At 41.8% G+C, this 21,260-nt stretch overlaps 1 protein-coding gene across 4 annotated transcripts in view; it reads right to left on the bottom strand.

Moving 5' to 3' along the window:
* The window catches only part of PRKD1 (protein kinase D1), a 363,742-nt gene that overhangs the window by 142,132 nt on the left and 200,350 nt on the right, over nucleotides 1–21,260 (bottom strand). For all 4 annotated transcript variants that reach the window (XM_019518928.1, XM_019518930.1, XM_019518929.1 and 1 more), the window contains one exon: nucleotides 17,828–17,966. In XM_019518928.1, coding sequence (XP_019374473.1) covers nucleotides 17,828–17,966 — 139 coding nt within the window. The remainder of the gene's footprint in view (nucleotides 1–17,827; nucleotides 17,967–21,260) is intronic.

Below are 21,260 nucleotides of genomic sequence, written 5' to 3'. Positions count from 1 at the left end.
AAATCCCCTCGCCCTACCCCCTCCCACCCACACGCCACCCTAATTTTGTCTCTTTATTTAAGGATTTCTACAAAGAAGAGATCTTCAGAGATTATATACCTATGTCTTTCCTTTCCATCTGACTTTCCTCCAAATCCTTCTCTCTTTTTCTGTCAATATTCTACAGATTTTGAATGTTCTTTTTTATCCCTAGGAAAAGCTAAATGAATCAGCCCATGCACGCACACAACAATCCCACTGAAATCAAAATCGATGACTTGATATCAAAAACCATGTTGTATTCTCTCTTATTCATGATCTAATACCACCACATACTGTATTTACTTGAATCCAAAGCAAGAAACCGATCTATAACTGTAATGGAAGACAAGTTTAGCACACAAAACCAGTCATTTCCCCCCATTTAACATGAGGGGGAAAGCCCCAAATCTTGGATTCAAGTACAAGTGTGGGGGGACAGGGAAGAGGGGACAAGCAGTTGCTGTGGCTCCAACTATATGACAACCTGGACTTGGGGTAGAGTTAGAGCCAGAGCTGCTGCCCCTCCCATGGCTACTGTCCCCCCTGCTGTCTGCCCCCTCTCCCCTAACCAGCTCTAGCCCCGCTCCAGTCTGGGGCACAGAACAAATGCTGGCTCTGGTCCCCACCAAGCCATGCAGAAGCAGCAGTAGCTGGAGCTACTGCTACTGCAACCATTGTTCATGGCTAGGCAGAGATTGCAACAACCAGATCCACCATGCCCAAGGCTGGAGCAGGGCCAAAGCCAGGGTCAGGGGGTAAGCAGTAGTGGGGAGGGGAACAGGAACAGGCAGCGGGACAGGCAGGAGCAGGGGCCAGGCGGTGGGGAGGAGGCAGGTAGGAGGGGGAGAATGTTGGACAGATAGGTGCCAGGGGTTTAGGCATGGGGGGGCAAATAGCAAGGGGCAGGCACCATGGGGAGCTGGCAGCTGTTCGGGTGTTTGCATGCCAGGGGTAAATGGTGGGGAGCAACAGGCAGCAGGAGGCAAGGAGCAGGGGTCAAGCCACTTGACTGTGCCACTGGAAGCCCCCATCACCACTTTCCCTGCTGCAGCAGTAGGGAAGATGAATTTAAGATGGCCCTCCAATAGTTGTATTCCTTACAAGGAAAATTATAACAATTTTTTACATTTCCCATGTATAACGTCTTAGTATGGGGGGGAGTTGTCATAAATTTAAAGTCATCCCAGATTCAGGCAAATGCAACAGTTTTGGTAATTAGTATTTTTGATATACCAGCCTTTTAATTCTGTTTTAAGCTGCAAGTATTTCTTTCTTGCAAAGTAGTCTTTCTAGATGTTTTAATATATATGTAGTCTTGTTTACCTCTGTGAAAAAGATTTGTATAATCTAAGCAACTAATACCAAATTACGTGCAAGCTACTAAAAATGTTCATGTTAAAAGGGAACACACAATTATCCTATCTATTATAGGTAGGGCTGGTCAAACCAGCTCATCCGATTACAGCTGCCTGGCAGGTCCCCTTAAAAGCAACTACTTTTCAGTTGCCTATAACTTGGCCAAAACTGAACCGTTCTAGTTGAATTTTTTTATGCTAGCATGTCTGCATGAGGTTAATTTATTTCTTTATTTCTGTTTTAATTTCAGTCACAGCAGTTAATTTGCTTCTGAAAAAGGTAACATGCTTTGGGTTTTTTTCAAAAATATACAGTTGTGATGACCTTTTCTTTGAAAACTTCTACTGCCTTCATGTTTTGGAAATAAACTTGAAATTTGACAAAGGAGTGAACTTTGTTTCAAAGATGAGCCGTCTATCCTTGTGTAAATCAGCCTCAGTGGGTGCATCAACATGTTCATTAATGAACTTTTGCTAATACGAGGTACTAGATAAAGCAAAGGCGAAGTTTTTTGTGATGGGTAATGCACAGTAGACTACTTTTACTATGCATTAGGATGGTTTTTACTGTGATGTACTAATGAACAGTAGAACTGTCCATTGCACATTAAGGCATCTCAAGTAGATGCACCCAGTTAGTAGCAACTTGGAATTTAGCAGCTAAATTTTATCAAGATTCTGTCACCATTGAACAAGGTTCAGCTGAGAGACTGCACTTTGCTTTCCTAGCAATTGCAACTCTGAGCTGCTTCAGGCTTTGCTGGGTCTGAAAGACATTCAAAAATCCTGAGGCAGAATTGATCCAAGTTGCATGGATTTCTGTAAGCAGAGTAGTTTTGATTGGTAGTGAATATAAAACACTTTTGCCCTTTGTTGGGTAGGGGCAGAGGGCAAATCTTAGACCAGGTTCTGTCATTTTTAAACCGGTCTATGTATGTCAAACTTCTGTTCCGTTACAGATATAGATCGGTTTCTAATCACATATACCAGTAAAAGTGTAATGACTATCTTGCCAGACTGAACACTTTTTTCTCCCATGCACTTAGTGATCCTATGTTGGGTTCAGGTGATGCGGAAGAGGAATCTGTTTTACTGGAAAGCAGGCAAGTTGGAACAGATGACGATCTCTAATTACATGCTCATATATTACTTTCTTCGTTGGACCTCTGCCTCATTCAGTAAAAAGAATAAATGGTGACCAAAGAATGAGTAACTATCCAATATTTTGTTATCTTCACTGTTTAGTGTGTCATAATAAGCCTCTTTTACTGCACGTTTTATAAACCCTGCTCTAAAGACAAAATTATTAACATATTTATGGGATTTTTCTGTGGTGCTCATAACTGGGTGTTACACAAACACATATTTTTTCAACAGCCATGTGAAATGAAACGACGGCATGATAGGAAAGCAATGCACAGTGAGATTACAATCAAAAGCATGCAAAAATGTTGGGTGCCCAATTTGGAAAAACAGTGCATTACATGGATGCAGCTGAACACTGTAATTGGCTGATTAGGTAGTGTTTCTTTATAAAATCCAATATGACAATTAGAAATAAAAATAGTTCTGAAAGAAAACTGAATTACATTCATCATTATGGAAGAAAAATTCTCTTGAAGGTTCCAATGAAAGCTTAATATCCTATGAGTGATTTCCCTTCCAAAGAAAAATGAAAATAGGATTTTTTTTTCCTTTAGCCATCTCACATTTTTACTCTCATTATGTTAAGAATTCAATATGAGGTAATGGAACTGTATGTCTCCAAAGGCAAATTCTGGACTTTTGGAGGAAATGGTATATCAGCACAAAATTTTATATTTTAAATAAGTCACACTTTAATACCTTTTTTTCATTTCGTTTGATGCGATTATGCTTACAATTTGCCCAACAGATATATTTTTAACTTTAAAAAAACCTGTGAGTTTTAATGTGTTCCCTGTTCGACATAACAAAACTGTAGAACTCCTACAACTTTCTACTTTTTTGATATTATACAAGAACCCTATAATTTTACATGCCAAAAAAGACAGAGCACCTGAGAATTAATGCCTATTCAAATTTATAGAACAGCATTCAGAGATGCATTATGCTTTCCTAGAAGAATTAAAGGTCAAAATATATGAGAAAACAAAAATGATTTTCAAGTAAACTTACTGAAATGTTATTCTGATTGCACATCCTATTGCAAAATGTTCTTAAAACCATTATCAGTATTCACATTGGACCTGTCAAGGTGTAGGTATTTCAAGCACTAATATTTTCTTTTAGTTTAATGAATCTGAATATTTGAAAACACAGAATTAGTCTCTGGGCAATAAAAAGTGAGATATTAAAAAAAATACATTGTTTCCTTTTCTTATTATATGGGTTCATTCCATCTGTGCTGTAGAATACCAGTGTAAGCTCCCTGACTTATTTAAGCAGTGTGTTCAAGTTTAACTAAAGGGTCATGTTTTTAAGTGATAACATCAAAATTCTAATAAGTTGTATACATTTTATATAACAACATTTTGAAATTTTCCAAAGGAGCACTAACAAAAGCGGGAGGAACAAACTTAAGGATGGCTGTACCACCTCTAGGGTAGCAACAAATTTAAAACACAGCATGTAGGTGAACCATGTTTTCCCCTGCTTTTAGGAAAAGAATGACACACTAACTGGTGATAAACAGGCCCCAGAGAGCTAACAAAAAGATTATAAATAACTTGGGGGCATCAGAATCACATCATACAGCATTTGAGAAGAAAAACGTTTCCAGCTTTTCTATGCTTACTCTTTTACAGCAAAATAGTTAAAAGATAAATGGTGGTGCAGTTGAATACACCTAAGAAACACATTAAAGAAGGAAAAAAGATAACAGGCCTACCTAGGCTAGGGACAGACATTACACATAAATTGGTTCAAGTGATCAGAAACTGGTTTAACCTGTAACAGAAATGACATTCATCACACATAAACCAGTTTCAAAATGGCTGAAACCAGTTTGAGATAAACCTCATTGAATGTAGTATCAGACTTAAGCGATTTGGCCGAAAGGTTTATGCAGTGTCTGTCCCAGATCCCTTCCTGGTTTAAGTTAAACCAGACTCCCCCAGCATCCCAGCATGCTCTCTGGGCTGGGCTCTCTGCTTCAGCCCAGCCTGGTTGCCCACCTCCCACACCCACTGCTCCCCAGCCAGAGTAGGGACAGACAGAGGTGGGGGTCAGGCCAGGGAGGAGTTTAATTCCTCCCTCTCTATCCTACCAGCAGGGACCACAGCCAGGTCTGCTGGGTGTTCTCCCCTCACTGTGACAGCAGCAGGGCACCATGGCCCTTGAGGCAGAGGGGGGAAGGGAGGAGAGTTAGTCTCTCCACTACCCCCACCGGAAGTCAGGTCTGCCTGCTATCACCACCATGCTTGCTCCCTGCAGTGGAATAGTCCCCCCCTGCTGCCCCCTCCATCGGATGCCAGAGGGAGGAGGAATAACCCCATTCCTTCCCCCCAAGGGACCTGCCTGCAGACATTTGGCTATTCCCCTGCCCCACTGCTGCAGCAGGAGAAGTCATGGCCCTTGTTGGGGGCAGCAGCCTCTGTCATAATGTCAGGGAGCACCTGGCTGTGGTTCCCTCAGGCAGACCCTGCTCCCCCCAGAGGTCCTGCAGGTGGTGTCTGGCCCAGCCTATGCCCCCGCCCCCGCCCAGTCACTGTAGCAGTGAAGGAGGAGTAACTGTGATGGGAGAAGAAGCCCCCATCCCTGTTTCCCCAAGCATTAACTCCTTCCTGGTGGGGGCTGTGCTGTGGGCCTGGCAGCTGCTGTGCAGCATGGCAGCACTGTGCTGGGGGCTTGCAGGGCTCTGGCCTGATCTGGATACCAGTGCTGCCTCATGGAGCCTGATGCAGCTCTGCTAGACCTGCAGCACAGCAGCCCACCGGGAAGGGGCTTGTGATCCCTGATATTATGATAGGGGCTGCTGCCACCAACCCGGCCTTGCCCCCTACCACTGCACCAGCAGGGCAGGGGCATGGCCAGATGCTTGAAGGCAGGGCCCCTTGCAGGGGGGGAGGGGCAGGACAGGGTTTATTCCTCTTCCCTCTGGCATCTGACAGATGGGACAGCAAGTACCTATTCCACTGCAGGGAGCAAGCATGGCGGTGATGGGAAGACCCAGTTGCCAGTGGGGGTAGAGGGGAGACAAACTCTCCTCCCTGCCCTGCTTTGCCTCAGGGGCCATGGTGCTCTGTTGTTGTCCTGATTTACATGCATTTGTGTAGTGTACAATAGCTGATTGCACAATAGGTGTACAATAGGTGATTGCACAACAGCTTAAAATGAATTCTTACTCTTGTATATTGGGGGGTATGGAAGGGTGGGTATAGGTTTGTGGGGAGCAGTTGGTGTGTGGGTATGTGGGGTGTGGGTGTGTGTGGAGGGGTTTGTGGGGGATCGGTGTGAGGGTGTGGGGTGAGGAAGCATGTGGGTGTGTGTGTATATTTGAGGTGTGGGTGGGTATGGGATTCAAGGAGGGCTGTATGTGGGGGGAGGGTGGTTAGAGTATCTGAGGGGGGAGTCTGCATGTATGGCAGTGAGAGGGGGGCTGTGGGTGTATGTATATGGTGGGATGTGCATGTAGGACTCACCCTATGAACACACACACACTCTGTTCCTCCCTCCCTGTACACACACACACCCCTGCTGCTGACTCCAGGGTACTGGCATAGGTCCCATGCTCCTGAGGGCAGCTGGGAGTCATGTGGTGCTGGATCAGCTGGCAAAGGGAAGAAAAGCAGGGAAATGGCAAATACAGGTGGTGGCGGGGGGGGGAGTGGCACCCCACAGGTGCATGGGAGCACAGCAACAGCTGGGTGGGAGTGCAGGACCCATGCCGGTGTCCCAGGGCCAGGATCAGTGGGGCCCAGAGCAGGGCAGCAGAAGCATGGGTTCTGGCACCAGCTGCACTGGAGGGGGAGCAGGGACCCTGTGCTCCTGCTGCCCCATTCTGGGCTCTGCCAGTGTTGGCCCCAGGACACCCACACGGGCCCTGTGCTCCCACCCAGCTGTCACTGTGCTCCCACACTGCCACTGACCCCTGCCTTTAGCTGCCATTTCCCTACTTTTCTGCCTGCTGCCAGCACAATGTGGCTCCCAGCCCCAAGGATTGGGATGATCGCCCTCAGTCCTCCCCTGCCTCCCTCCTTTCCCCCATGTTCTTATCTGAGTTTCCTTCTCCAGTGCAGGGAGGCAGGAACAGCCCCATGATCCCAGTTATGGGGGCAGAGGTTGGGTGGGGCTGGGCCAGGTGGGCCTTGCTGCTGAGTTCTGCTGCCTGCTTCCCTTCGGTTCTACTACCCGTGGCTCCTGTCATCTTTGATAAGCAGCCAGGACCAGATATATATTAATTTTCTAACTTTTTTAGGGGCCCGCAGGCCAGATAGAATGGCCTAGTGGGCCAAATTCGGCCCATGGGTCATATTTTGCCCACTCCTGACCTATGATGACCTGCAGCCCATCTCCCTGAGACAGCATGCTCATGTGACTATACTCCTTCTCCCTGTACCCTAAGCTTTCATACATTCAGCAGCACAAATTAATAAGTGAACAAGCTCTTACTAGGTCTGTTCTCTGGCCAGAAAGATTTGTGCAAGTGAGATGCATCTGCAATCAAAACTGTTCCATTTTATCCATCAGCCCCCCTCAAGGGCAGAATTTTAAGGTAATAAAACAGACTGAAAATAAATATTATCAAATGTTGAAAAGTTATGTGAAACTATATGAAAGTGTCCCATCTAGTATCACTATCACCTCATAACCTTATCTGGCCCCCAAACCTTTAAATGCAGGAGTATGAAAAGAGAGAAAGTATAGGGTTGCTAATTCCATAGAATAGGCTGTGTAAATGTACTGCTTTAATCTTTTCCAAACAGACATACCACTGTTATTTTCAAAGCTTGGTTTCTTTGCTAAACTATAGTTACATTGTCTAATAAGATTCCTTTTCACATTCATCACGTGAAACAGTCAATCCCATCAGAGCTGTTTATGTTTCGCAAGCCAAGTCCAAATTTAGATTCTAATTATTAAGACTATATAAAATATTAAATAGCAACACAGATAAAATCTATAAACTAAGAAATCTAAAGCAAAATTAAATTGCTTACAACCAATTTGCATCTCAGCATCAAATAGGTAGTGGTTAGCATATTTTGTCGTAATTAAGCTATTCTTGGTAAATCTATAACAAAAGTAGCTTAAATTCAAATTAAGTAGCCAATGAATGATTGACATTTGCTCTCTTATAATAGTTTTCTGTTGGCTCCAAACTTGCTGTGACTGAACAATGCCATTTAGCCATTGTTTTCAAAGAGCTGATATGGATGCAGATATGGATGGTGAAAACAGAATGAACTCCACAATGAATACCTAGATTTTCAAAGTACTTAAGCTGCTGCTTCTAAAGTAAAGCCAACACTGATTACTTTTAAAAATCTTCCTTTGAAAGCCTTGCTAACACTACAGCCATAATAGGGGTAAAACAACACATACTATGTCACATATAACTGCATTTTCACTCATACACAGTGCAATTAACACTAACTATAACAAGAGCAGCAATCATTACAGCCAGATAAATCAGAAGTTCACAAACTATAGGTTATGGAATAGTTGCTGGAAATAAATTGAATGATGACAGGTCAATGTGATGACACCCCTTGTTCTTGGCTTCCAGAAGAAGTGAAGTCACATAAGCATGCTGTCTTAAGGAAAAAAGAGGAGAGCTAGCATGTTGTAGACATTATTGCTAAACAGAAAGAGAAAATGGAAAAGGAGCTATTCTTACAGCAGCCAATCAGTAGAGGATAGTGATGTTTAGTTCATATAAAGCTGTTAGAAGTGCAAATATGTACTGTATTTACTCAAATAGAAAACAACCCTGATTATAAGATAACCTCCCGGTAATTAGATTATACATATGGAACATTTATAGGTTTGTTATAATTTTCCTGGTATAGTATCTAATTGCTGGAGGTCTGCCTTAAATTTGTCCCCTTATCACTACTATAGCAGGGGAAAAATATTTTGGGGGGTGGGGTTCAGGTAGCCCCTTTATTCTCTGCTTCCCTCAACTTCCCAACCCCCAGCAGCCCCTTCCCATCTCTTTACTTTATCAGACCCCACTGTCCCTGAGCAATGGAAGTTAGAAGTAAATTTGAAAACAATGACCTTGAAATTAAACATGGCTGTAACAATTTACATATAGAACTCATTCACCTAGTTCAGCCAGAAATTATGCATGTTACCTTCTTTTGAAATTGCTCCAAATTTGAAATTGAACAGGTACTCCATAAACACATTTTGGCATGTACTTATATGTAGTACAAACTATGCATGATATTAGCCTAGAGCCAAAAGGCTCATAATTAAGGACCTACCTAATTCATGGGGGCTGCCCCACAATTTTGCGGGCCCAGGCAGCCATTTTGTGGGCAGAGTGCAACAGGCCCCCTTTCACCTCTGATTGGCTGAGGGGCCCCAATGGCTCCACCCCTTGCCATTGATTGGTTGAGGGCAGCCCCACCCCATACTACTGAAGTCATGCAGCCCCGCCCCTTACCACTGATTTGTGGAGAGGGGAACAACCACATGATAGGTAACCCTTGCACCCAATCAGAGGTGGGAGCAGCACCCATCTTGCCAGCAGTCCTTTGAACTGGCAGTCTCCCCCTCCTCCACCCCAATGAGCTGCTGCCATGATCGGTAAATCCCTCCCCCCCCCAATTTCACAGATTTGGCAGATTTCATAAGCATTGTTTAGTTTTTGTGGGAATCGGCAAAATCGTGAATTCAATAGGTCCATCTTCATGATTTACTATAAAGTTCATTGGGCTGGGTCCCAGCAGAGTCAACATTTCAAACTAGGATGACCCCACAGCTCTGAACTACTCAGTCTGTGTATGTACTCCAGATATACCCCAAAAAGGATCCATGTGCTAACTAGCCCCCCCACTCACGACTGGAACCAGGTGTATGCAGATTATATACAAATGAGGCACAGGGCAACCTGGTCCAATTTCACTTAATGGAGGGCAGGGCCACACTAATCATATGTGCCAGGCTGAGAGAGGGGGTGACAAAGGGATTCTGAGTAAACTGTTTGGTGTCCCATTTGGTGATGTTTGCCAAGCAGCATTGGAAGAAATGGTGAAGAAACAGGAGTAATTGGAAATGGGAAAATAAGGCACAGCTCAGCTGTGGGAGTAAAGAGGAAGGTGAAATGTATAAAATGTAGCAGCTTACCATGACTTGAAAAAGCGTCAGCGGTGAGAAAGACTGCACTTAAGAACTACCATATATCTTATTCAGATGGGCTGCAGTAACACATCCTTGTGGTAGGTTCCTATCAGCATGTTTACCCAACGTGAGCCATGTGTTTTATTGTCATGTTCAGTGCTGGCTGCATTTAGTCAGCTTCATTGTTGGTTTCCATTCCCAAACATGTGCTGCTTTTGGCAGCAGTTTAATGATAAACAGTGTATTTAATGAGGTTTCCTTGTATGCAATTACAAGGCAAGAGGCTTTTTTTCCCTGTGCCAATTTGGTGGGGGAAACCTTGTCTTATATTCAAGTAAATATGTTATACACAAAAATGTCATTAAAAATGTCCTGCATTACTATTTATGCAGAACTACCATTTCCTTTAACTTCACTGAACATTTTGCTTCTTAAGGAATAGTAAACTGAGTCTTTTACAACTAAGATGAGAACTGACAGAAAAAAAAAACCAGTACCACCATGAGAGCAGGCAAAGAAAAGATAAGAGTAATTGAGAGAACTATCTTGTCTTCAGAGTATTCCACTCCTCAAATATATTCTGATTGCTTTTTTCTTATACAGCTGAGCCCCAGGTATCAAACAATGAGATCAATAGCAAAAGTTAACCAGAGATCAATAACAGTGCTACTGCTGGTCATAAGTAAAAATAGATGACTACACAGCTGATCTATATTGTCAGCAACTATAAAGCTCAGTACTTAGGGAGTACATAATAGCATACTCCAGAGATTTTTCTTAATTGAAATCTGATTAGTTGAGCACAGAAGAGGACATTAGTACTCCAAGATATCACCTGTCAGACTCAAAATTCCAGGCTCTGAGCCAGTAAAGAGAGAGTTTGGAGGATGCAAGAGTGATCCTAGATGCTGCACACATTTTTCATGTGTTCCTTCTGTTAGCTTGACTGAGGCCTATGTCACATAGAAATCATAGAAATTAAGGGCTGGATGTTACACTTAAGATGTTTTAACTGCACTTAAAGTGCATGCATCTGCACATTCCAGCAGTAAAACACATGCTAAGTGCACTCATCATAGTAGAGTTATGACTTTTTGCAGGAGAAAGATCTCCAGATTGTATCAAGTAGCAATTATTCAGGTACAGTTGGACCACTGCAGAGATAACATGAGCAGTTTGTGGTCCTCCCACCACTGGCAGGTTCCAGCAGCAGGAGCAGCACCCACTCTCAGGCTTGGTTCCCATGCCACCCTCTGTTTACTGCCAGCAGCAGAGACCTAGCTTTCCTGGCTTGCCAGGGGCAGGTGCTCCCAAGCTGGGCAGTACTGGGAATGCAGTAGGGAGGGCACAGGTGCTAGGAGTGAGGGTTGCACTCTCTCACAGTTGGACGTGCAAGCTGCAGCACCCAGTGGGGTCAGTGTTTTGGCTGGTGGGGACAACGGGTGGGATAAGATCATAGTAAGTGTTACCATGTGACTGCTCAAAACACGTTCTAACTTTTAATACAACATGGAAATGCTTGCTACAATCTCAGATAAAACATATAAATGTCCTGCATGACGAGGCCCTAAGGGTGCCTGCAAACATTCAAATGAACCAACAGAAGTTAAGCAGTTCAGTTTAAGCAGTTGAAAACCCTACTGATAGAAAAGTGGACAAGCGTTCATCTTACCAACTGCTTACTCTGCAGACAGATAGTGCTGCTAATGACACCCAGTCAGTGGGCTCTAGAGCACACATCTCAGAGTGCTTTGCAGGCTTCCTACTCTGCCTGGAGACAGGTAACAACAGCCTAGGGCACAGGTCAGGGCTGAATGACTGGTGGTCCCAGGGGACATACCCTCCTCACAACACTTCCTCTTCCCCTCTTCTACCATCTTGTCAAGCCTATCAATTTCCCTCTAGCAGCCCAATGGATCCTTACCCTTCTGGAAAAGCTCAGTTCCAGTGCAGGTGAAGCGGGCCTCATCAGGGTCAAGTGCTGGTGGGGTGAGGTTAGGTGATGATGATGGGGTGACAACTGCCAGGGTGGAGGCTGTATTCCTAGCAGGGGCTGGATTGAGCCAATCTCTGGGAAGGGGAGGTCAGTAGCAGGGCTCTGCCTGTAGGACTGCTGTGGCTGTCTGTGCCTTGGCTTTCACTAGGCTGTGGGCTGCAGCACAGGAAAATCCACCACCATGGCCACAGCCCCAGCCCTATTCACAGTGGTGGCATTCCTATGGTCCTGCCACCATGGCTAGAGCTCAGGGCTCTTGAGCTCTGTAGGAGGGAGTTTCTCCCCCATACAGCCCTTCAAATTCAGTGCCCACAGCCCTAGGTGCAGGGCTGCAGAGGCAGATTGCTGAAAGTGCCATAGGTGGGGAGAATATCTATCCCTCCACAGCACTTCAAGCTGGCACCCACAGCCCCACATGCAGGGTTCCAGGTGTCAGCATGAAGTGTTGCGGGGGGGGAGCATTCCCTCACATGGCACTTCAAAGCCCTGTGTCTGAAGCCCAGGCCTTATCCCAAGGTGTGCTGATGATTCCAGGGGTGCTGACCAGTGGCTTTTCTGCCACGTGCTCAGGGTCAGGGAGATTAACTGCTGCACAGGCTGTGGAGAGAGGCTGGGCTGACAGAAGGGGTTTGGTCAGTGACTCAGCAGGAGCAGTGGAGTCTTGCCAAGTCACAGACCGCTGTCCCTCTTTGCAGGGGGAGGAGAAGGGAAGCAATGTATATTGGGATGCCCAGTGGATAGCTGGGGAGTTTCTACTGCTTGGCTAAGTGCACAAACATTCATTAAACTCAACTCCCTCCTACCTCGCTAGAGTTAAACCTTGTTGCACAGGGTTTAATTTTCCACTGGGTGCATCATTTTTAGACTAGACTAAGTGTTGTGGACACCTGTACACCAAACTAAAACCTTATATTTGGACTAAAAAACTCTGTTAATAGAAATATAACTTTTATACATATCCTAATGCCATTAATATAAATACTGTGGGGTTACTTATAACCAGCCACTGTCATGAAAGGACATGAGGTTTTGCCAATGAAGTGGAGGTATAAAAAACTGCATACTTTATTTTTTCCCATAATACAGTTCTCCTTTACTGTCTTAAAGTACCACATCAAGTGTTGCTTTTTAAGATACAAACAGCTGCTTTTCTAATTTTGGAAAACTGAAAAGAATTTTATGTGGTCTGCATTTCAAAAAGAGAGCAAGCACCAGGCCAAATAAAAGACTAAGTTCTGGGCTGATTGTAGCATTATTACTGATTTACTGAACTGTAGTGATTATGATGTGTAGCAAATGTAGAACAGGAAATAGGGATAGCTAAGATGTTTTCAAAAAGCAAAATTTGCTTCCTGATATGGAAGCACTTACTGACTTGCAGGAATATTTTAAATCTAAATGTCTTCACTAAATACTCTGCTTCTCTGCCTTCTTGAGCAAAGGATGAAGATGAGCATTTCATATGAAAGCCATATGAGAATACTAAGGTAAAACAGTATGACAGCATGCATGCAGGGTTTAGAATATTTTGAATTATCCTCACTTTCTTTTTGCCAGTGTCCAGCGGGATTTTGGCTTCTTTCTGTTTTATTCTTCAAAGATCTAACTTTCTGCCAAAACTTCACCTACTATCAATCAGGCTCCAATTTTTCATTCTTTACCCCTAACCTATCACTGTAACACCTCCGTCTTGAAAATCCTATCGTAAATATTAAGCTCCTCATCTCCCTCTGAAATACACCCTTATCTCAACTTCACCTTTTGTCTTGAAAGACTCAGCAAGCTGCCTATTTAAGATATAAACCTTTAAAATTTGGCATAATATTATTACCTCTCCAATTTTGTCTCTTGTTCAGGCTTTTGCCAAATCCTATCAACTTCATCTACAGCAGTTCAAAAATGTATCATTCCCTTGACATTCCAATCATCAAAATGTGGGTTGTTTCCTTCTGTGCCAACTGTGACCTCCATTAACTTTTCTAATTCCTTCAACTGCCTGCTTTTAATTCCAGGATCCTGACAACTTTATGAACATTTTTACGTTGCCTCTTCTGATCTTTTGTCATGACCTAGATTCATAACTATGTCCTTAATTTTCTTCTTTTCCTGTCATCTTCATTACTTAATCCATGTTACCCTTTATATCTGCAATACCCTGATTAACTCAATGCAGCAAGTAAGCAGCATATATCTATGCTGCAAGTAAGCAGCATATATCTTTTATATCTATCTTGACAACATACTTCCATGAAGCTTAAGTCCACTACTACAACACACATTCTCAGCATATGCAAAAGTACTATTATTGATTAATTTTTAAAATACTGAAATAGCATATCAGGATTTCATCTGCTGGTTATCCTTTTGTGCCTCAGGCTACAACCTACTTGAAAAAGGAACCACAGAAGTATAGGAGAGTACAGCTGAAAGGGACCTCAGGAGGCCAACTCGCTGCTCAAAGTAGACCAACCCTGTCCAAGCCATCCTAGACAAAATTAGCCTGTTCTTAATAACTTCTAATGACAGAGATACCACAAACTCTTTAGGTAGTCTGTTCCAATGTTTAATCACCCTCATAGTGAGAAAGCTCTCCTGGTTGCCATGTGGTTCCTGCCCACCTTCTCCCTGGGTACCTCCCTTTTCTCCCTCATCTGCCATGCCTTGATGGAATTATTTGTTTATGAAAAGGAGACTGCCCCCAGGGTCCCAGAGTGAACACTTACTATTCTGTCGCCAGCTGGTCTCCCCCAGACTCAGCCAGTCCCTGTCCTATCCCTCAGGCAGTACGTAGGGCCCTCCTGATCCTGTGCATGCTCCAGGACTCCAGCTGTCTTGTGGTCTCCTTTTGCCCCTGCCTTGCAGATGTTACCACTTAATTACTCCCATGCCTTAATTTTGCCCATGCCTTGCAGATTTTAATGCTTAATTATTCCAATGGGCAGCTTGCTCCTAATACAATGTCAGGCCTCCTCAGGCCTCCAAACCTTTATTGGGGCCTCGACCTTCCCAGTTCCCAACCCTTTTTTCTAGCTGGGCTACTTATCCTAGGTGCACTGCACCAGATCTCAGCTTCACCAGATTAGGCTCCAGGCCCCTGGCCCTGGTTTTGACCTCTCAGGCTCTAGCTCTAGCCCTACCAGCTTCAGGCCACCGCTATCACCTTTGCTGGCTCAAGCTTTAACCCTCCTGGCTTCCACCTTTCCGTATTTTGAGCCCTGACCCTTGGCAGGTCTCAAACCTGCACATACCCCTTGGGCACCTCTGTGTCAGTACATACATCCATTTAGATAAACCCTTGACACAAGTCAACTTCTGCCTTCCATGATCTCTCCTTCCTTCAATCTTTCCAGTTATGACCGGACTTTCAATTTCCTCTTTCCTCATAACCTGTCCGAGAAACTCCAACTGTGTCTTTCTGATGTTAATCAGCAGCTTTGTCCTGCAGCCTGCTCTTAACAAAATATCTTCATTTAAAGTGTGACTTGTCCAACATACTTTCAAGATGCACCTTAAGAACCACATCTTAGTTGCTTCAATTCTCTTTTCCATACTTGGTGATGTTGTTCACTATTCTGATGCATACATGAGGACTGGTATAACAGCAATCCAAAACTCTTAACTTCATCCCCATAGAAATTTTACTATTTGTCAATATCTTTTTCACTTTCAGAAATGCATCTTTGCATTTTCACTTGATACTGACAAACCTGGCTCCCTGCTACATCTTCCTAATATCCAGTCTTAATGTCCCTTGTTGCCATTAAAAACTGTTGTTTCTTGTCCTGTACCCCACAATCATATAGAATAGTTTATTACCATATACCATCCTTCAGGTATTTGAAAACTATTATCAAATCCCCCTCTTCATCAAAGCAAATAAGCCTTTTCATGGTTCCCAGACTTCTTATAATGTTGTTGCTCTCTGCTGGACTCCTTTTAATTTATCCACAGCTTTCTTAAAATGCATGATCCAAAACTGGGCCTTACCAGTGCCAAACACAGTGGGAAAATCACTACACTTGATTTGAAAGTGATGCTCCCATTAATACAGCTCAGTATGCTATTAGCCTTTTTTTTTGCAACAGGAGCACATTCTTGGCTCATATTCAGCTTGTGAACCACTATAATAACCATTTTCTTCAGTACTGCAATCTAGCTTATCATCCCCCAGTCTGCATTTGGGCTTGAGACTATTCAGTCCTAAGTGCAGGACTTCATTTTCCTTAATTAATTTCATTTGATTAATATTGGATGATTTCTCTAGTTTATCCATGTCATTCTGGATCCTAATCCTACCCTTCAGTGTGTCTGTAACTTCAAGCAGTTTGGAGTCACCTACAAATCTGTTAAACATGCACTCAAGTCTTGTCTTTCGAATCATTAATCAAGATACTAAACAATAACAGACTTCTGGGGAACCCCACTTGAAACCTCTTTCCAATTAGACATCAAGCCATTGATGACTATTCTTTGAGCATGGTGATCCAACCAGTTATGTATCTGCTTTGCAGTACTTTAATCTAAACTATATTTCCTTAGCTTACTTAAGATTTCCCTTATCTTCTTTTTATCTGGTGACTAGACATCTGCTCCTTATTTTACCCTATTCTGAATGGAATAAGACATGGCTTGATTATGTGAAACTTTCTTAGGTAAGAAAACCCACCTAAATTGTGTATTTAGAAGCACGAAGAATAGAGTGCTGATGAACAACACAGAACATGTTTATTGTGGGATGTGAGATGAGTGGAGGTCTAAGGTTAGGTCAGGAGAGATAAGTGACAAAAATAACATTTTCAACTTGTATGTTTTATTTAGAGGGGCAAAGAAAATTAGGCAGTCATTGTAGAGCGTTTTACTGCTTGAAATCATGGCTTTCATATTAACAAAGGGTATATAGACAAATGGGGGGAGGGGGTTGCTCCTGTTAGAACAAGATTTATAGATTGAATTTTACTTTAAAATGTAAACAAATAAAATAACCAACTGCGTGGAGATGCATTTCCCTAAAGCCATTGTAATTTCATATTAAATATCTTTATAGCAAGAAACCACAGAGAGGTTTTCCATATGCTTTCACTTTCGTAAATATTGACAGCGGGTTTTTATTTTGGTTTGTTTATTTGTTATCCATTTAGAGGCCATTTGTAAGGGACAAATTTACTAAACTTTATTCAAATATATTCTCTGCACATCAAATACCAGATGTATTTTCTCAAGCTCATAAAATCAGTATGGTAGCTTTTGTTCAACACTAACTTTATGCAACTTGAAGTATTACCTGAAAATGAATCAGATCATGAACTGGGGTTTGCTCAAACAATTTCCAAATATAAAGTGGAAATAAGAATCTAAGAGGGTAAGTGCAGCTGTTGAGTCAAGAAAAGAAACTAAGATGATGTTGATTTATTTATTCAATTAGAGAAAACATATTATAGACCCTTCCTTTCTGCTTGTCTTTTCTAAGTAATTTAAAAATACCAGAATTTATACAATCCTCTACAACTTCACAACATGACTTGAAGTTTTTTGTGCTTACTTTAAACATCATTCCCTTCATGACCACTTTGTGTGTTGGTTATCTTTACATTTTATTACTACCTACTTCATGTTGCAAGTTCTGTGAAGCTAAGTCCATGCTTTTTATTTACCTGTAAAGTACCAGTATAAATATCACACACACACAATTGATACATTTGTGCCATTAATGTTTATTTGATTAACCTGAACCATTTCTATATGCATTTCTTAAAGATATTTCTTTTGATATTTACTGTAAATGCACATTAAAAATAAAAGGGCTTTATGCACACAGATAAAAATATGTAAAAATATAAACTAGGAGTTAAAAGGTTGGGAAGGTAGGAACTTAATACAGGTCACCTGTTTTGTATGTCTGCTCTGTCCTGTGGTAAGTGAAAGATAAACTACAGTAATTCAGCAGTTGTTTCAGTCATGGATAAATCACCTTGCTTTAGCTTCCACTTACTGTGGGATAAAACAGATACACAGAACAGATGATGCACAGGAATTTTCCCTTCCTCCTGCTTCTTCCTTCCATTTTTGCTTAATATAATTTGTTTTCTATTTGCCCTGTAAGATGTTTACCTTGGCTAAAATATTGTGGGTATCCTCAATTACAAAAGCATGATGACAACAAGCACAAAAAAAACATACACTTTACCTGACAAGACAACTTCTACTAGGTCTCCTTCTTGGATATCAGTAGCTGACTTCACCAGCTGGAGAATATTTTCAGAGGTAGGGTCGTGGCGGAAAAGTAGGATTTTATCATACATTCCATAGAAACCACATTCAGGAAACTGCAAATATAAAACCAGGAACATTTAACTAGTATAAAATACAGGTCTGTAAAACATAACTAACAAAACTAACATTTCTGGTAATAGACTATTCCTCACATTTACATACTTATAAACTAAGCATGCACATAGCTTTGTTTAATCATTTCTCTCATTAAACATGTATCACCTCACAAAATCCTAAAATATGAGGCCTATTGCTCATATCATCTCTTTAAAGTGCCTAATAAAGTACTTAAAAAAATAGATAGGGCAATAGGGCAGTATATGTAACACTATCTAAAACTAATACCACTAGCTGGATTAACTGTAAAATGCCCTAGAGTTCAAATCCAATGGTTTTCATTTCTCAGTAAGTAAGAATCCTTAGATTACAGCTGGTTGGAAGCAGTCCTAAAATATTTCATATGGTGAAATTCCCTAGGGGTGGGATCCCAGCATTTCCAGATTTGCCAGTCTAGAAACCCTAGAAATGGTAAAGGGGTCCTTGGATGTTCAAATAATGTTTAAAAACTGAAAAATTGGTATTAATTTGGTGCAAGTGAAAAGTTGTTTAGTACTCCTTCATTAGCTACATATTTTAGCTCAGGAGACAGCAACATTTTTCAGCAGGGCTGGAATGACCCAGGTTGGGTTGGAGCATTAGTACTCAGCCACCATTGTTGCTTCCCCCAACTGCTCAGCTGCAGCATGGTGCAGCAACAGCTGTGCTCTGTCAAAGCCCATGCCATGCCATCGGTGCAGAGCAGGCCCCAGACAGCTCCCTCACCGCAGCACACCCTGCTCTTCCCCCCATCATCAAATGCACTGAAGTCATGACTCTGTGGGCCAGACCCAAAGGCTCCATGGAACAGATCCAGGCTGTGGGCCATAGGCTGCAACTGGATATTAGATCTTGTCTACAGATGGATGAACATACGATCAATAAGTTAACTGCTGAAATAAGGTTATGGACATTTTATAACTCCATTCAGTTCATATGCATTTCAATAGTAAGGTTAACCTGTTCATAAATCCAGGATGACCATTTGGCATAATATGAATTACTCAAATTTTTTACTCTGCCAATAAAACTGAAGTCAAAGCTAGTGATTCAACTTTTAAATAAGAATGTACTTCTAACTTACAAACAGCCATTAGTTAATTGTACAATATGTAACGGTTTGTATTCTTACATATTCCTCATCACTGCTTTTTAGCCAATACTTTTTTCTATTCATTAACAAAACTTATTTCACTTAATGAACCCTTTAAACAGGGGCTTCAGAGTAATACAGTGGAGGGCACAGAGGTCATAGCAGAATTTCAATCACTACCTAGCTGTTATGGGAGTGGAACCTAAGGTCTTTCCCCAACCACCATATTAAATGCTTATTTATTGGACAGAAGAATGTACACATATCAGATTTTGATTTAACAGGAAAATCGGTTGATAATCTTTGCTTTTCCATACCATGCTTTTAGAATAGAAAACATGCTCATGAGACTTTAAAAAACTGTTAAATATTATCTTAGCAGCACGATTATTGTAGTATGGTGCTGCATTTTTTCAGTATGTTATTAATTGCATGAAACAATATTCCCTGATTTGGTCATAATAATCCATTTTTAGTAAAGATGCTTGAGATTTGAAATTTGGAAAATCCTCATTAAATTAAATAAGCCTTCAGAAAAGCTCAGAGCTGATATACTTTGCTTGAACTTATTACAATATCAATAATTTTTTTTGTCATTAGCAAAAACATTTGAGATAAGCAAGTCCAAGCTTCCAATTTAAAAAAAACAAACTGTTAACTGTGAAAGCACAGCCAGCAATTCCTGAATTTAGTTTCAGCATTTCGATTCAATTCTATATTTGAAAAATAATTCTGGATATCACTTGGAATTTCCAACTATATACAATTTACACATGGCATAGTAAATATACAGCTAGCCAAGCACTCAAGTGTCATTGCTACACTGAAAAAAGATTTAAAAAAAAAGAAGCCCAACAAAAATATGCACCAAAAATCAAGACATTAACTATATTACAAGTTGCTAGATGACTGAGAATCAGCCAGTCAAGAGACAGACTAACTATGACTACTGTTCAGTTGTTAGTGTGCTCAGCAGGGGTCTTGGATGATGACATTTAAGTCCCTGGTATAAAAGAGAGAGAACACAGAATTAAGCCTAGGTTTTCCCAAATAAATCTACTAAACGCTGGGTCTCACTCCCATTTTCACACCAGAAATTCCATCCTGCTGCTTAAGATCCCCTCCTGCCAAACACTCCATCAAAAATCATGTGTTCCTAATTGGTTTAAGTGAATTGTTATCTTGAACGAAAACCTATTTGATCAGAAAAGTCACATCCAGACATCACGGCCATGGTGCCTACTGTCTGCAGGAGCAGAACACATGGACAGGTTTGCAGGCTCAGCAGCCAGTCCCACAACTTTAGATCTTTTTTCTCTGTTTGGTGACACTTTGCTTATGCTTGGGTGGCACCATCTGATGCACCCTACATGCAGCATGACGCATCTTTTGATGTACAGAGGATATGGGACTGAAGTACTGGTGAGTTAAAGGGGCAGATCCAGAAAAAGAATCATGAATAATGTATTAAAAGAGGATGAACAAGATGAAAAAAAACCCAAACCCAAAGTGGGTACAGCTATGATATGTTGCTCACTTAAAACACCACATAAAAATGGGGGAGCCATTGTAAAACCATTAGTTCTACAATATTTGTAATAACTGAAGATTGATATTGCAGCATTCAATAATATAGACTGAATTCATTTTGTTTTTTAGAATCACAGGAAAATAGGGTTGGAACAGACTTTACAAGGTCATCTAATCCAGATTACTGTCCAGGGAAGAATCATTCCCAACTAATCATCCCAGCCAAGTGTCTGCACAACTTGCTCTTGAAAATTTCCAGGGATGTAGGTAGCCTGTTGCAAAGCTTGAAAAACCTCATAGTCAGAAAGTTCCTCCAAATTGTTAAAGTAAATTTCCTCTGCTGCAACTTCAGTCCATTGCTTCTAGTCCTGTCCCCTATGGCCACAGAGAAAAGCTCGTCTCCATCCTCTCTATAATTGCCCTTTAGGTATCTCAAGACTGCTATCAAATCCCTCCTCGGTCTTCTATTCTCTAGCACTAAATAATACTTTCTAGCACTTTTTAATAGCACTAAAATAGTTCTTTCAGTGTTTCCTCATAAGTTATGGTAGCCAGCCTCTAATCATTTTTGTTGCTCTCTGATGGACTCTTTTCAATCTGCCCATATCTTTCTTGAAGCATGGGACAC

This window comes from Gavialis gangeticus, unplaced genomic scaffold (genome assembly GCF_001723915.1).
Source record: "Gavialis gangeticus isolate Ggan-Ray unplaced genomic scaffold, GavGan_comp1, whole genome shotgun sequence".
In the NCBI taxonomy this organism is placed as follows: Eukaryota; Metazoa; Chordata; order Crocodylia; family Gavialidae; genus Gavialis; species Gavialis gangeticus.
The sequence above is the reverse complement of the archived record's forward strand: the minus strand, read 5'-3'. Positions and strand labels throughout refer to the sequence as shown.